The 16,041-nt window shown below is 33.4% G+C and overlaps 1 protein-coding gene and 1 pseudogene across 2 annotated transcripts; both read right to left on the bottom strand.

Annotated features, from left to right (window-relative positions):
- Positions 1 to 889: 889 nt before the first annotated feature.
- LOC148197014 (kinetochore protein SPC24 homolog) lies at positions 890 to 15,411 on the bottom strand (annotated as a pseudogene).
- LOC148197015 (protein neprosin-like) lies at positions 10,878 to 12,780 on the bottom strand. 2 transcript variants are annotated; one of them, XM_047315098.2, is made up of 7 exons: positions 12,595 to 12,778; positions 12,406 to 12,492; positions 12,132 to 12,314; positions 11,874 to 12,038; positions 11,717 to 11,770; positions 11,425 to 11,571; positions 10,878 to 11,329 (listed from the first exon to the last, which is right to left on the bottom strand). In XM_047315098.2, exons 1-7 carry the CDS (start codon positions 12,736 to 12,738, stop codon positions 10,958 to 10,960), a joined length of 1,152 nt encoding a protein of 383 aa, XP_047171054.2. In that variant the 5' UTR covers positions 12,739 to 12,778; the 3' UTR covers positions 10,878 to 10,957. The 2 variants fall into 2 exon arrangements, with proteins under 2 accessions (XP_047171054.2, XP_087949390.1); XM_088093264.1 differs by lacking the exon at positions 11,717 to 11,770 and having other exon boundaries at positions 12,595 to 12,780.
- Positions 15,412 to 16,041: the final 630 nt, after the last annotated feature.

Below are 16,041 nucleotides of genomic sequence, written 5' to 3'. Positions count from 1 at the left end.
TGAAATAAATTTGGCAAAGAGTAGAAACAGGACACGGTCCAAAAGAGTCGAAACAAAGCAAAAATTGGGCCTAATCCACGAAGCACGACGCTCAGGTGCCCCATTTAGGGCGCCCGGGCGGTGGACGATACTCATGTAGGGCTTGAGCCTCCAATTGGTTGCCCAAGCTTCGAGGTCCGACGCTCGGTCAACCTAGGAGGGCGCTCGAGTTTGCGAACGTTGACTTTTCTGCGCTCAAGCCTTCTATAGGGCGCCCAAACTTCGTGTTGTTCCCCCTTCTAGTGCTTTTCCAAGCCTTTCTAAGCTTTATCTCCTTAGTACTTCATCTCTACTTCCTGTATTGTTTCATTACCTATCAAAACAAAGGGAATTAGTCATAAAATCATCAAATTCTACCTCAACTCTCTTATTCACACAAGTTAATGAAAAAGCATGACTCTAAGCAAGTTTCTAAGTGAAAAAGGTGCTTTTAGAATCAAAACAAAGTGAATTAGTCATAAAATCATCAAATTCTACCTCAACTCTCTTATTCACACAACTTAATGAAAAAGCATGAGTCTAAGCAAGTTTATAAGTGAAAAAGGTGCTTTTAGAATCAAAATTACATCACAGATAACGACATTTTAAATCGTTATGAGTAAGCCTTTTCTAGACATCATAAATTGTCTCTCTAGCCTTGATCTTAAACATTTCGTACTTTGAATGAGTGAATTAGTTCTTTTTAGCTATCTTGACTTCATCTCTTCCTTCATGAGTAACCTCAAGAACATCCCACATGTCTTTGGTAGTTGTGTAGGTTGATATTCTATAAAATTGATTAATTGTAAGTGTAGAGGAAATGATGTTCTTTGCTCTAACATCAAGTGTGGCCTTCTGGTTTCATCAACAGTCATTCTGAAAAATCTTTCAGCTTGCCATTCTCCATCTTTGTTGGGTCATATGGACCATTGATGATTGCATCCCAAACTCCTTTGTCAACTAATTCCAGTAAAATTTTAATTCTAATTTTCCAGAAACGGTAGTTTTCACCTACAAATAGAGGTCTTCTATTTGTAGGTGCACCTTCACCAAATGTTTGAGACATATTGGCCATCAGGAACATTTTAATCGATTATACTTAAAACCTAATAGATTAAAATTTGAGTAACGCTCAAATTCCTAGCTTTGATACCAATTGTAGAAAAAGTTTAACCAATAATCTCAACCAAGAGGGGGGAAGAATTGGTTTAGCCTTTTAAAAAAAATTCTTTTAAAAGCTTTTAAAAATCTTTGAGGTTTCTTGGAATGCAATCAAACAAGTATATGAACAACAATTAAAAGGATAAGAGATAGAAACACAAAGATTTATACTTGTTCGTCCAAGCCTACATCCATTTTTCAACAACCTAAGGGTAAGGGAACCACTATAATGATAGAGTTATACAAGCAAGAATACATAGAACTCCCCTCTCAATGCACTTTCATTTCCCAACTCAATATTCCTTCTAACACAAGATATGAATCACCTCCCAAATTTTTGTGACCTTAATGTAATCCCAACTCTAAAAAACTAGAACACACACGTTCTGTTCCTGGCTATTAGTAACAGGAAACACAATCCTCTTTATTGTAGGTAGACACTAATCTCCAAAGAATACACCTCAAGTGCAGAATACACCTGGCGTATCTTGTGAAAATCATTATACAATTAATGTAATCGATTAAATCATAGTTTTTTTGTCCTTGTAAAGCATATATTGAAATCTGAAGAAATTTAACAGATTATGTAAATAGTGTAATTGATTATTTCTATCAGATATGCAATGTGAAATATGTTTCAACTTATGATTCATTTTATACAACGAATTCATATACCAATTAGTTCAAGCACACACACAAATATGATTCATCAATTGTTTTGCCGATTTTTGTTCAAGAAATTATAAAACATTTCTTTTGTTCATCTTCAAAATCTCATGTGTTAGATGGATTTTGCTATACATAGCTCCCTGTATCAACACAAACCATAGTTAACAAAGTAATTAACTAAACCTAATGTGAATGCACTAACCTTGGTAACCCTCATAGGAGCTGAGAGGATGCAATGGTGGTTATGGAACGATAGGTCGGTCACGCAACGACATTGTTTTGTGCTTTCACGAGTCCAACAACCTAAACCTAGGTTCTTCACGAGCTCGCAAATCTCCTCACCTCATCACTCTCATAGGGCCTTCATCGTCTGATTCACATCGCCAAATCATAATTATGACTTGATTCGTCCATGCTACAACCTTCTCAACCGAATCCACCGATTACATCCTCATTTTTCCACCATTTCAATGATTCAGTTGTTGAATTTTCCTTTTCAATCGAACATGCGACCTAAATCGCATTTCTCACACACAATCTCCTATTTTTCACTTCGCTTCGAACTCTTTATGCTCCTAGAGTATTATCGAGAACCTAGGGTTTTCCAGGAGTGTTCCTCCTCTTTCGAGTTCTCTTCCTAACTTCCTTCATCGAATTCGGAAATCGTCTCGCTGTTAAACCGTTGTTCTTATATTTCATTGCATTTACTCATGGAGGAAGCTTCAGTCTTCTCCTTGGAGTGTCTTCAATCAAGAAGGTTCTTAATTGAGAGAGCAGAGGAAACCCAAGTCAGTAAAGTGGGGGAAGAGGGTTTTGTAAAAAAATACCTCATTATTTTTTTTAATAAAATCTATTTTAGATCCGTATGTAATTTTAGTAGGAAAGATTTACTTAGAATTACATACAGATTGGAGTCCATTACATACAGATTCAATCCTAAGAAAACTTTCCCGCCATATCGCGTCTTACTTACATACGAATATTGTATATGAATTATCGATAGGTAACTCCAATTTTTATTATAGTGTATACAAATGCTTCTTGTGCAATCTTTCTAAACATTTTCTATAAAATCTAGCGTCTAAATAACATCTTTAACAACTTATTCACATTTCTCTATTTGAAGCTATGTTGCTAAAAGAACTTCAAAACACTATTCCACAACAAAAAAACTGTTATTCAGTGAAGGTTTATTTTCCATTTTGCGGAGGTTTTTACCCTTCGCAAATTAATTTCCAAGGGTTTTTCAAACCCCTGCAGTTAAAGTCATTGCTATTAATTTGTGGAGGTTTTTAATGGCCCCTAGTAATTGATTTATATTGCGAAGGTCTTTTTATGAAGGGTTTTAAGCTCTTCTATTAATGATTATTATTTTGTAGAGGTTTGAAACCTCCTTTATTTTCAACTATTTTACTACGAAGATTAACCCCGTTTTTCTTAATTTGTTTTTGGTTAATACCCTATTCATTTTGACAATTATGATTTAAAGGTTTTAAGCTACCTCAATTGTATTATTTAGTTTGTGAGTTTACTACTTTATTTTGCTTGTCTTACATGACAACGTCACCATTGAGATGCTTATATTTTTTTCAACAATATTTATTTGTAACAAGATTCAAATACTGTAATAAAGACAATAAAGCATGACAAACTTCTTTTATCAAAGTGTTGAATTATATATCAATAAGACATTCAATTCTCAAAAACACCATAGCATATAAAAGTAAGCTAAATTGGAACGTAATTACAGCTAAATTCACAACCACTTAAAATCCATAAACTATGTAATTTTTCATCCTGAAAGACATCATAAATTCCCTAAATGTTGCTAGCACGAGATTATCCTATTCTACTCAAAGGAGACTCGGACTCATTTGCATCACCATCTTCTTGAAATGATAAAACAAGAATATTAAAAGTAGTAAGGATTGTCGATAATTAAAATATATCAAGCACAATGCTTCAACTATATTAGTAATTGAGTTAAGGTTGATGATCAAAGAATGAGCTCAATTCATCAGTCATTATCATTATCATGTATGCTTTAAGTGTACCCAAGATTGTTTGAACTTAAAATTCTAAATTGTTGTACTTTTAGATCATATAGTTCGCTCATCAAACATTTAAGATACAACCATCTATAACTCCCACTTATCTAAGCCTTTGTGGTATGTATTCCTGCCAAATTCACTTTCTTAGGAATATGTAGGATAGCTAAGAAAATATAGAGGCACAAAGTGCAAATTGCAATAAGATCTATTTATTGCAAAACTTTTTCCAAAATTTTATTCAAAAAGTGAAGCAATATCAACAAAGAGAAAAACTATAAAAATTATATAGAATTTAAAATAAAAATGAATGGGTCCAAATAGGAAAATACACAACATGCAGCAATAGTGAGATCCTAAATAATAGTACTAATTTGCAAGTACTTTGTTGATATCGGCAATGTGCTAAAATTAATCAAGAAGAGTTCAATACTAAAGAAGAAATTTAAGGAAAACAATATACATTCAAAGGAGCTAAAACGATAAAAATAGGCATAATTATAATCACATAGAACTTTATAACTTAAATAAGTTCGAAATAGGATGATTCTACCAATTGATAAAAGGATATCTTTAAGATCAAAATCAAGTGCAAGGACGGGCTCCATCTCCATGTCCATCTGCACACATAAGAAGAAAAGTTTTTCTTAAAATAATGCATATGACCGATGACAACAAAGAAAAAAATTACACAGAAAATTCTTTTTAATGTATATGTCACCTAGTATCCACAGATTTTCATTATAGATATTTTTCATTATTGCCAAAAATAAATGACAAATTAACGTCTATCACCATGGAAAAAAACCTGTTATTGATTTCAGTAACGAATTTTTTACCAGAAACAAAACAAGAGTATAAATATTTCAAAGGAAACACGAGTACAACCCTTTTACTTTAATGTAGTTATTACTGTGCCCCACAAAGGAAAAGTTATTTACATGTTTATATGTATGAAATGTCATAATAATAGAAGGTTGCATAGACAACGAATGGGTCAGACTGATTAATAAAAAATTTCAACCAATAAGACTCATATGAAGGATTCTGCAGAGAAGTAATTGTGACTAGGAGCCAAATAGACTCAGAAAAGTCATCAACACTTACCAACTGTAACTGATATACTCCTACCTACGAAAGTGATTAACTTTTATGCCTATATCCTATTAAGAAATTTATCTGAATTATCCTTACCTCGAAATGTTGTTGTTGTACAACTTCCTCTTGTTTCTTTTTTGAGCTCGGCATGGCAGCTGGTCTGAAGCTGAAATAAGAAAAGGACTAAGTCACTTCAACATAAAGTTAACACAAGATAAAATTGCCAGTCAAATCTTTACAAGGGTAACTAAAAAAAGTTACAATAAGAAACTTATGATGCAGACAACTAAAAGGAAAACCAAGTATAATTGAGAACTTCATTGCCAACTCCCATTCCATCAGTGGAGAGAAAAGACACGAGAAATGAAGATATTAAATACATCCATTTTAAGCATCTAGTGTGTCATATTCTCCGAAGACCCCAAACTGCAGAAAAAATTTACAGAACATACAGATATAAATTGGCAAGAAATACAGCCTCACTGAAGGTACCACAGAGGCAATACACTATAAATGTACACAAGTTGAAAAAATAATTTTAAACAAACTAATCCTGAAAACTAGAAATAAGGAACTAGAATAGCTAAAACAAAAAAGAATAACAAATAACACAATAAATATCCTCTCAAGCCAGTCTCCATTGTTTTACTCATCATGAAGATTGATAATGATGTCTAAGTCATTTTCTTTGTATGTTGAACAATTATGGTATTGCTCGTTGATCCCTGACTCTCTCTTAAATTAAGTATCTGATCACTAAATAAGAAACTTCAGAGAAACTTACACTAAATTTTCTGGCACATCTTTTGAAGAAAAAATTGGAGGCATTATAATCATAACATCCTCATGATCCGGATCCATGAAACCACCTTTATCTATGACAGAACACAACACAAGCCACTAAATTTTAATAACAGGCATTAAACACACCACAGACATTAAGTTGAAGTAACAGAAACATTGAAACAAAATATTCACCAAAAAGCGGTTCTTCTAGCTCTGACCCAATTACGCTCCTTCCTCCGGGCAACTTCAGCATAGACTGGAATCATATGCTAGTAGTCCGCCATCCCTTTATATTTTTTAAAAATGCAAAAATAAAATCAACCACCTAACTCGTTTACGAAGTTGCATAAATCTAATTAAATTCTAGAAAAACAAACACTTTCAAGTGTCTAACCATCAAAAAAATAAACGTCAGTAACTCGAGCAACGATGTTAGCACAAAGACTTTCCTCTTGCTTCCGCTCACTTTCCGGTTGATTTTCTTACTCCCCCTTTTTCACTCCGGAGCTGCTAGAAGCTTCTTCGGCCTCACGAACACATGGAGCTCTTGAATGAAGCTGCAATCTCAAAGCTAGCCACTTGAATTAAGCTCTTTTCAAGAACCCATTTGCCCTCAAAACAGCGTCATTAGGAAGGAAAAAATGAGTTTTCTCACTTTTTTTGTAATTTCAAAAATCCAAACAGTAAAGAACAAAGGAGAACATTATATAAGGAAAAAAACCACAAAAAAAGAAAATAAAGGATGCTAGCGAAAAAAAGCAAACAGGTAGTATAAACATGAGTATGTGAACCCCAAACAGCTCTGTCAGAGACAACCAAATGCATAAAAGAAAATTTCAAGCAGGATTGTTAGAGATCATCCCCTGCTTTTCATTGATATGATAGTATCAATATATATATCAAAACAAGAGGAACAGTAGCTTATGATTTTATGATTGTGAATCCTATGATAATGGATCCTATTTAAGTGATTGATTTTTAATAATTATTTACAAGAGAAATATCTACTATGTATTTATTTACGTTATTTAGCACACCTCCGCAAGTTAAAATGGGAGGTGTTTGTACGTTGAGACGATCTCTAAAATCATTAAACAGTATGTACGGAAGCCCTTTAGTGAAGATGTCAGCAATTTGATAACGTGATGGAACATAAAGGACACGAACCTGTCCTTGAGCCACTTTCTCACGAACGAAGTGTATATCATCTCAATGTGTTTGGTGCATTGATGTTGAACCGGATTTCCTGGAAGATAGATAGCACTGATATTGTCACAATAGACTAGTGTGCCTTTATGAATTGGATGTTGCAGTTTGAAGAGGAGATTCCAAATCCAACAAGATTCAGAGACCACATTAGCCACTCCTTTGTATTTTGCTTCAGCACTAGATCAAGATAAGGTTGGCTGACGCTTTGAGGATCATGAGATCAGGTTGTCTTCAAAGAAAACACAATATCCAGAAGTGGAACACCTAGTATCTGGGTATCCACTCCAATCAGCGTCAGTGTAGGAGAGAAGACTAGAGAGTGAAGAGGGGTGAAAATGTAAACCATGATCAAGAGTGCCTTGAATGTAGCGCACAATTCTTTTAAGAGCATGCATGTATTCATCTTTTGGCGCATGCATATGTAGACAAACTTGTTGCACAACATATGATATATCAAGTCTTGTGAATGTGAGATATTTCAAAGCTCTTGCTAAACTACAATAGTGTGTGGGATCAGAGTAGGGAGGGTCCCGAAGATGCACTGAGTTTAGGCTTAGTGTCGACCGGCATGGTGGATGGCTTACAGGAGCTCATGCCTGCTCGCTCAATAATGTCTTGTGCATATTTATGTTGGGAATGAAACAGTCCACCTACATTTCGTGTAACAGCAATACCTAGAAAATAGCTTAAAGGACCCAAGTCTTTCATAGCAAATTCAGAAGCAAGGAGTGACGTATTGGAATTATGAAGAGCAGTAGAGGATGTTGTGAGAATGATGTCATTAACATAAAGTAGAATATATGTCGTGTCAGTTCCTTTATGATAGATGAATAATGAATGATCAGATTTGCTATGTGTAAAATCGAAGTTGAAACAAAATCAGCAAACCGTTGGTACCAAGCATGAGGGGCTTGTTTGAGTCCATTGAGAAATTTCTTCAATAAACACATATAATATGGATTAATGAGATATCGAAAACCCATCGGTTGATGCATGTATACAACTTCATGGAGTTTATCATGCAGGAAGGCATTTTTAACATCCAACTGATGGATAGACCAAGATTTTGATAGTGCAATGCTCATAATTGTCTGTATAGTTGCAGGTTTGACTGCTGGACTAAAAGTTTCATCACAATCCACACCAACCTGTTGAGACCTGCCATCACAAATAAGACAAGCTTTGTGTCGCTCAAAAGAACCGTTAGATTTCTTTTTAAGCCGAAAAACCCACATGGAACGAATAATATTAGCATTAGAAGGACGAGGAATCAGCTCCTACGTCTTATTTTTAATAAGAGCATCAAACTCATCTAGCATGGCCACTTTCCAATTCGGGTCAGACAAAGCGACTATTGGGTTATGAGAAAGAGGTGATGGTGCAATGGAGGTTGTTAAGTTGAAGTTTTGTTTGGGTTTATAAGGTTGTCGTTGGGTCGTTTGAGATGAGGGGGATGTTGGTGAGGTATGAGGTTGTGGGGGCAAGTTCGGTTCATGAGTGGGTTGGGCTTAGTTTGTGTTTGAGAAGTGGAGAGAGGTTGAGTATGTAAGTGGTGATGCCAAAAAGGATGTAAGCCTTTATGTAAGAAATCATAGGTGTGAGATGTAGGTGAATGCAGTTTGGCAAAAGGGAAGTGAGACTCATCAAAACTGACATGTCTGCAAATGATTATTTTTCCATTTGACAGATCATAACATTTATAGCCTCTATGATTATTTGGGTATCCCAAAAAGACATAGGGTGTGGAACGAGGTTGTAATTTGTTGATTGAGGTGGAGGGAAAAAGGGGATAACACAAACAAACCGAAAACCTGTAGATGTGTATAAGATGGATGTCTATGATAAAGTATTTGAGTGAGAGAATAATTTGAGAGTAACTTACTTGGAAGTATGTTCAAGATGTAGGATGTCATGTTAAGTGCATGATGCCAAAACGATGATGGCATAGAGGAATGAACAAGGAGAGTTCGAATGAGGTTGTTTATGGTTCTTATTTTCGTTCGGCTTTGCCATTTTGGGGAGAGGTATATGGGCAAGAAAAAAGAAATCGCATGCCATGAATATGACAAAATTGTTTAAATGACTCGTTACTGAACTCCTTCCCATTATCACATTGAAAACATTTAATACTCATTTTAAATTGAATTTGAATGAATGCACTAAAAGACGAGAAAATTAGATAAGCCTGTGATTTGCTGCCAACGGGAAATGTCCATAAAAAGTTAGTGTAATCATCCAAGAAAAGAGTAATACTTATGACCTGCAGAACTTAAAGTTGGTGATGTCCATAAATCACTATGTATTATATTAAAAGGTTTGGTAGTGATGTCCATAAATCACTATGTCCATAAATCACTATGTCCATAAATCATTCAATAAATTTAGTTTGCGTAAGAGAACTTAAAACAGGTGCGCTCGGGTGTCCCAAACGATTATGCCATAAAACGGAAGAAAAGGCTGTAAAAGGTGTTGGAGTGGTGGTTGGTGGAGTCCTGGTGATAGGATATAGGTCCCTAGTGCTATCACATCTCATTAGTGGCATCCCTGTTAGAATATCCTTCACACAAAACCCAAAAGGATCAAATTCAATAGACACAGAGTTGTTAGTTGTTAATTGACATATAGATATCAAGTTTTTAACAAGTTTAGGGGCATGAAGAATAATGACCTTTGTCCATCTCTAAAGGGATAGAGATGAAATGCTTGACTTTGTTGACAGCAAGTGCCGGGTGGAATTTGGTTTGGTCAACCATTGATATGACAGCAAGTGCTGGGTGAAACCCTTTTTACTTTTCAATCCTAATTATTTACTTTAACCCTAAAACCTATCTTTCTACCCATTCTCACTTTTCACTCAGCCTCACCCCCCAACTCTCTCAGATTCCCACCCCCAACTCCACCACATCCGTTCTTCTCATCTCCCATCTCTCCTTCATATTCATTTTCTTGCTTCAGCAGTTAGGCAGTGCGATGCGGTGTGACGGTATGACGGTGCAAAGGTGTGTGCGATGGTCAGTAGATCATCACCAATAGATCTTATGATTATGAATCCCTATAATTATGGATCCCTATAAAAATGAACAAGTTTTGAAATTTATATATTTTTATTTGCAAGTAAATTAAACTCTACTATATTTTTTACATGGACAACATTACTCGATTTCACTTAATCTACTATATTTTTTACATGAACAACATTATTCGATTTTACATAAAATTAACTCTTAATTAAATAAAAAATTAATATAAAATTTGAATTGAATAAATTAGTCACATTATCATATAACACTAACACTGAAGTTTGATACATGATATTACCATTGTGATGTTATTAAATTGAATCGATTTAACACAAAATAAAACTTAAATAAATAATAAAAATAAAACTTAAATAAATAATAAAAATAAAACTTAAATAAATAATAAAAATAAAACTTAAATAAATAATAAAAAATTAGGTGATCAAACGGAATAAAAACTATAAATATAACAACTAAATTACTAATTTAACCTTATACAAAAGAACACTTATTTTTGGGATAACAATGCAATGCTATTACTATTAAAAGAAGTTGACTTGTGTCATTACCTTTTTGTTGAGGCACATATGTAAATATATTATTTTTCTATTTTGAAATAATAGTATAATAAATATGGTAAAATTTTACATCAATCCACGAGCTTGAGGCGTTGCTTTTTAAAAAATTTCAGAATAGGTTATAGTTGTATCTATGTTTTGCCAAGGTGTGGGTTTATCAGTGCTCTATTTATATTCATATTACATTGGTTGATATTTTTTGGTATTGTATTTAATCTGGTCATATCTTATCTTATGATGCGAATGTTGTATGCTATTATCTTAACAATGTATCGAAATATTAAATGTATAGATCAAAACACGAGATTTGTAGAAAAAAAAATTATTAATAATAATTTATTTTTGAAGTTCATAAATAACTAAAATTAGACTAATCATCACACTTACCACCAGGTCCTCCAAATTGAAGCATATATCCACCAATGCCATGAACATTGCCGTAGTACCTAAGGTCATAACATCTAGGTTTGTCAACATACTTTTCTGTTTGATATCTTTTCGGTCCATACATTATTCTAGATGCATTTTGAAAAGAAATAGTTCTGAAATAACATGCATGATAAAGGTCTTTATCAGGAAAATGTCCAGATCCCATTTGAGGGCTGCGAGAACCGTGAGGAGTTAATGTCCTTCCACCCCACCCTACTTTATCTGCCGAAGCCAAGTTAGAGAATAACTTTGCTGGAAAATATCCAACTTCTTCACCACTTGTATGAACCCACCAGTTTTTGGTTTTTGGGTCCTTAAAATCCATGTACACAAAATTTTGTCAACAATATTACCTCACTTGCATGTATCATATAATATTACATAAAAAGTTTATGCCAAGATCATTACCATAGCTATATACTCGGTAGAATCAAAAACTGGTCCACCATAAGAAGATATATCTCCAGGTATTGCCCCAAGAGAAAGTTGGGTACTGGTTTGAACAAAACCTGGACATCGAACATTGTAACATCCTGTCTTTTGAAAGTTGTCTCGCTGTATATTTTTTAACATCACATTAAATTTTGAAGAAATGAAATATTCATATTTATTCTTTTTTGACAAAAATGCTTCCTAAATTAATAAAAAAAATTATTCATGTGAAGCAAAATTGACTTCATGTTCATGTAGATATTCATACCGTCCATGATGCGTATAAATGAGTTTTATTGTCACCATACAAATCTAAACTCACCTGTATCAAAATGTGAGATTGCACACAAATAAACACAAATTAAATATATTTTTCATATAATATTTATTGGATAAAAGGGTTTAATAATAAAATTAAGACTCACTTGCCATCCAAAACTGATTTTATTGTTAGAACTTATGGGCCCATTTTGAACCCACACATGAGAAAGAGACATTTGACCCTTAGTGATCGGTGGATTATAAACGCTGCTTCGTCCTCTAACGCCATAGTATGGGCTAAAATTCGATGAAAGAGCTAATTCTGCAAGCTGCAAAAGTACAAATTGAAGAATTAAACATGATGTAATTAACACAAATAAATCATGAAAATTTGAGATTTCGCTGAAAGAGAAACAACATACATGAACACCAGGCATGTCTTGAAGAAGAATACTATTCTTTAATAATTGTTTTTCTCGAATAAGATCTTCTTTTGTTGTTCTCCGAATAGGAATAGACCCTTTAGGACATTGGACTTTTTCAAAGTTAAAATTAGGTTTGTTTGCTAAAGTCTTCATACTTGATTTTTGAAAACTAGGTTTTCTCTGCAAAACAATATAAATATATATTTAAATCACAAGCAATACAATAAAAAAAGATTTAAAGTATGATGATATTAAAAAAAAACATATATACCTGTAACTTGTGATCCTTTAGTAATGGATGATCAAATGCTAGTTGTTTATAAATATCAATACAATCAACAATGTCTCCATTTTTTGTCTTCAAAATTTAAAATACAGTACATAAAAGAAAATTAGTGAATATAATGAGACTATATACAACAAAAGAATATATGGATATATAAAAGATATTAAAAACTACATGAATAGTTTTGATGGGAGGCTTATTGATTAGCTTTAGTTGTTTTTCAAGCTCCAAATCTTCTTTGAGTGTATCTTGAAAACCATGAACTGGTATGCTAACACCACTTATCACCAAACAAACAACAAGAAATGGATTGATCATTTTCTTTCAATATTGTCAATATTGTCAATTACTTATTTATACCTCACATAACCCACTACAGATAAAATAGTGCCTTAAATTGAATTAAACGTTACTAGTTCAATTAAATTTATAGCTAAACATTCAATAGAATTAAATATTGCATTTATTATAGCATTAAATTACTATAAACTATATGAAATATTAAGTACTAAAAAATTTAACATACCAAAAGCTATTTAAATTGACACAGTTTTCAATGAAAACTGTTTTTATAAATCATTAAAAGACAATAAAATTTAGACCAAACTAAATAGTTGATATTTGTAGATACTTATTATCCGCATGTAGTGGGTGACGGATTGGTGTCAATTAAAACTGCTCATAAAAAATTAAAATTACCTGTAGAGTTACACATATCCCTATCCGTAAAATATTATAATTAAAATTTAATTTGTATTTTATTAAGTTGAATTTAATTAAATAAAAATTAATTTATATTTTATTATGTTATATTTAATTAAAATTAAATTTTAATTTATATTTAATTTAATTTATATTGTATTTTATATTTTTATTGTAGTTTTATGAAGATTTTATTTTAAAAATTTATAAAATATATTTTTTTAAATATATGCACGTATCCAATATATTCATAAATTTTAAAATATTTGTAGGTATTTTTTAAATGGATCTTCAGTGGATAACGGAACGAATAGTGAATGAATTTTTTTTTATTGCAGGTTGGATAATAGACATGGGTGTTCCTCCCTCCACCACCACACTTTCTCCCTCCACCTCCCCAACTCCACTACATCTTTTTCTAATTACAAAAATAACATTTTCTAATTACAAAAATAACCCTTTTTACTTTTCAATCCTAATTATTTACTTTAACCCTAAAACCTATCTTTCTACCCATTCTCACTTTTCACTCAGCCTCACCTCCCAACTCTCTTAGATTCCCACCCCCAACTCCACCACATCCATTCTTCTCATCTCCCATCTCTCCTCCATATCCGTTTTCTTGCTTCAGCGGTTCAACGTTGCGGTGTGGTGCGGCGGTGTGGCGCGACAGTGCGGCGGTGTGGCATTGCGACGGTGCGACGGTGTGTGCGATGGTCAGTAGATCATCACCCATGGATCTTATGATTATGAATCCCTATGATTATGGATCCTATTCAGATGATTGATTTCTAATAATTATTTACGAGAGAAATATCTGTTATGCATTTATTTACGTTATCTAACCAGGATAAATTAGGTTTTAGGGAGATGGTACCTCATGTACAAATTCCTTGCAAGGCGACTTTGTTGGAAGAGAAAAGAATGATAGAGGGAATGATACGTTGGAGGAGGGAGTGAGAAAGAAAGTGAAATTTTGAGAGCGAGGAGGGAGTGGGAAATTTTTGAGATGTTGGAGGAGAAAGTTTGTAAAAAATATTAAGTATAAATTCCTTAGGATTTAATAGCTTACTTGGTCTATATGTTAAGTGGTTTTTTCAGTTTAATATCCAATTTTAAAAGTGAGTACATTAGGTCCTAAAGTTGTCAAAATTGTATGAATCAAGTCCCTTTCGTTAAATTGACAGAAACGGAGTTAACTCCCAGCTAATGTGGCGAAGGAATCTACACTTTTTCTTCTCACTCCTATGTTTTTCCTGCACTGCCCCAACTTTTTCTCTCTTTTCTATATCTTTATTATTTCAAGTTTTTTGTAATTTACTTACTGTGTCCTTAGCTTAGTCTTCTCAATTTTCTGCAAGGACTTCTTTTGCTCTTGGACAGAAATCCGCTACTGTTCTAGATCATTAAACTCATCGCCAATGGTTGTGCTGATGAGAAACAGATGGTAAGACACATTATGCTATAAAGCTACACAATTCTAAAGACAAAAAGCACAACTAGAGACATATCTAATCTCTTCTTTCTACAAAAGTTCTTTTTCAAGTTCTTCCTCCATCTCTCTCTGTAGAAGGTCCAGTTTCACGTCAGCAACAGTTTCATATCTAGTTTCCTCTATTTTCTGTTTGCAAGCATCTACTTTTTTCTCACAATCTGATTAATACAAAAACATTTAAAAGCACAATACAACAAATCCACTTGTAGCAGAAAACATTGATAAGAACTACTCTATGTAAGTAATATAATTTCTAGCAAATTTCTAATACCATAATCTCGGCTGCAAAGTTAAGGTTTTTACGACTCAACGGCCACAATTGTGGCTACATTTGTCCACAACTTCTCACAATATCAAGGAATAGAATGGAACCAAACTGCAATTTTAAACCTTTTGTAATAGTTAGAAATTAGCATACAAAGAATCCACTTCTACACATATGACTAGAAAATCTATCAAATCCAAAATCTTTTCTATGAGAGCGTTTAAAAAAGACTCGTTTGTAATCGGGAATATAGCTATAAAAAGTTTAATACTAAATTTGCAACATATGACATAGAGAGGTAACGAAAAGAGTCATACAATTGGTGATGGAAAAAAGGGTTTTGGCACAAACCTTGGAGGGAGGAACAAACGTCTTGGTGGTGCGAATGGGAAGAGGAAGAGAGAGAGAGGTTTTGTTGGTGACTATATGAAAGGTTGTTGAGGTGATGCGGTTCCACCAATACCTTAATGAGATCGTTGGTGTAGGAGATCAGCTTCTCCACCACAATGTTTCTTGAAGGTTCCGCCATCACTCTACAAAACCCTATCCGCTTTCTCTTCAGAGACAAAATTGAAAATTGAAAATTGGTTGTTTGGGATTAAAACCTGAGCACGGTGCACAAAGACATCACTCTGTTGGAATACAAAATTAAGGAAGTCACACGAGAAATTAGAAAGGAAGTCAACCTTTGCTGAAGTAAAAAGAAATGGTCATTACTTGTTAATTTTGTCTCCAGACTTTAACTTACACAGAAAATTGCTACAAGCTATATCATCTACCGCTATTTAATAAAGAGAAAAAAAAGTATTTTAATAAAGATATAAAAAAGAGAGAGAAAGTTGGGGCATTACAGGAAAAGCAGAGGAGAGAGAAGTACAAATGCAGAATTCTTCAGCACGTCAATTGAAGTTAACTATGTTTTTGTCAATTTAACGGAAGGGACTTGATTCATACAATTTTTGACAACTTTGGGACCCAATGTATGTACTTTTAAAATCGGGTACTAAACTGAAAAAAATCACTTAACATAGGGATTAAGTAAGCTTAAGCCATTCTTTAGAGGGAAGAAATATAAAAAATAAGAAAAAGGAAAGGGAAAAACGTATTATAATTTGACGAGTCTTCAAAAAAAAATTAAAACCTCCACTGGTATTGTCAT

The sequence above is a fragment of the Vigna umbellata genome, chromosome 6 (assembly GCF_029865625.1).
Source record: "Vigna umbellata cultivar VRB3 chromosome 6, Vumbellata_1.0, whole genome shotgun sequence".
NCBI lineage: Eukaryota > Viridiplantae > Streptophyta > Magnoliopsida > Fabales > Fabaceae > Vigna > Vigna umbellata.
This window is presented reverse-complemented; position numbering and strand designations above follow the sequence as displayed.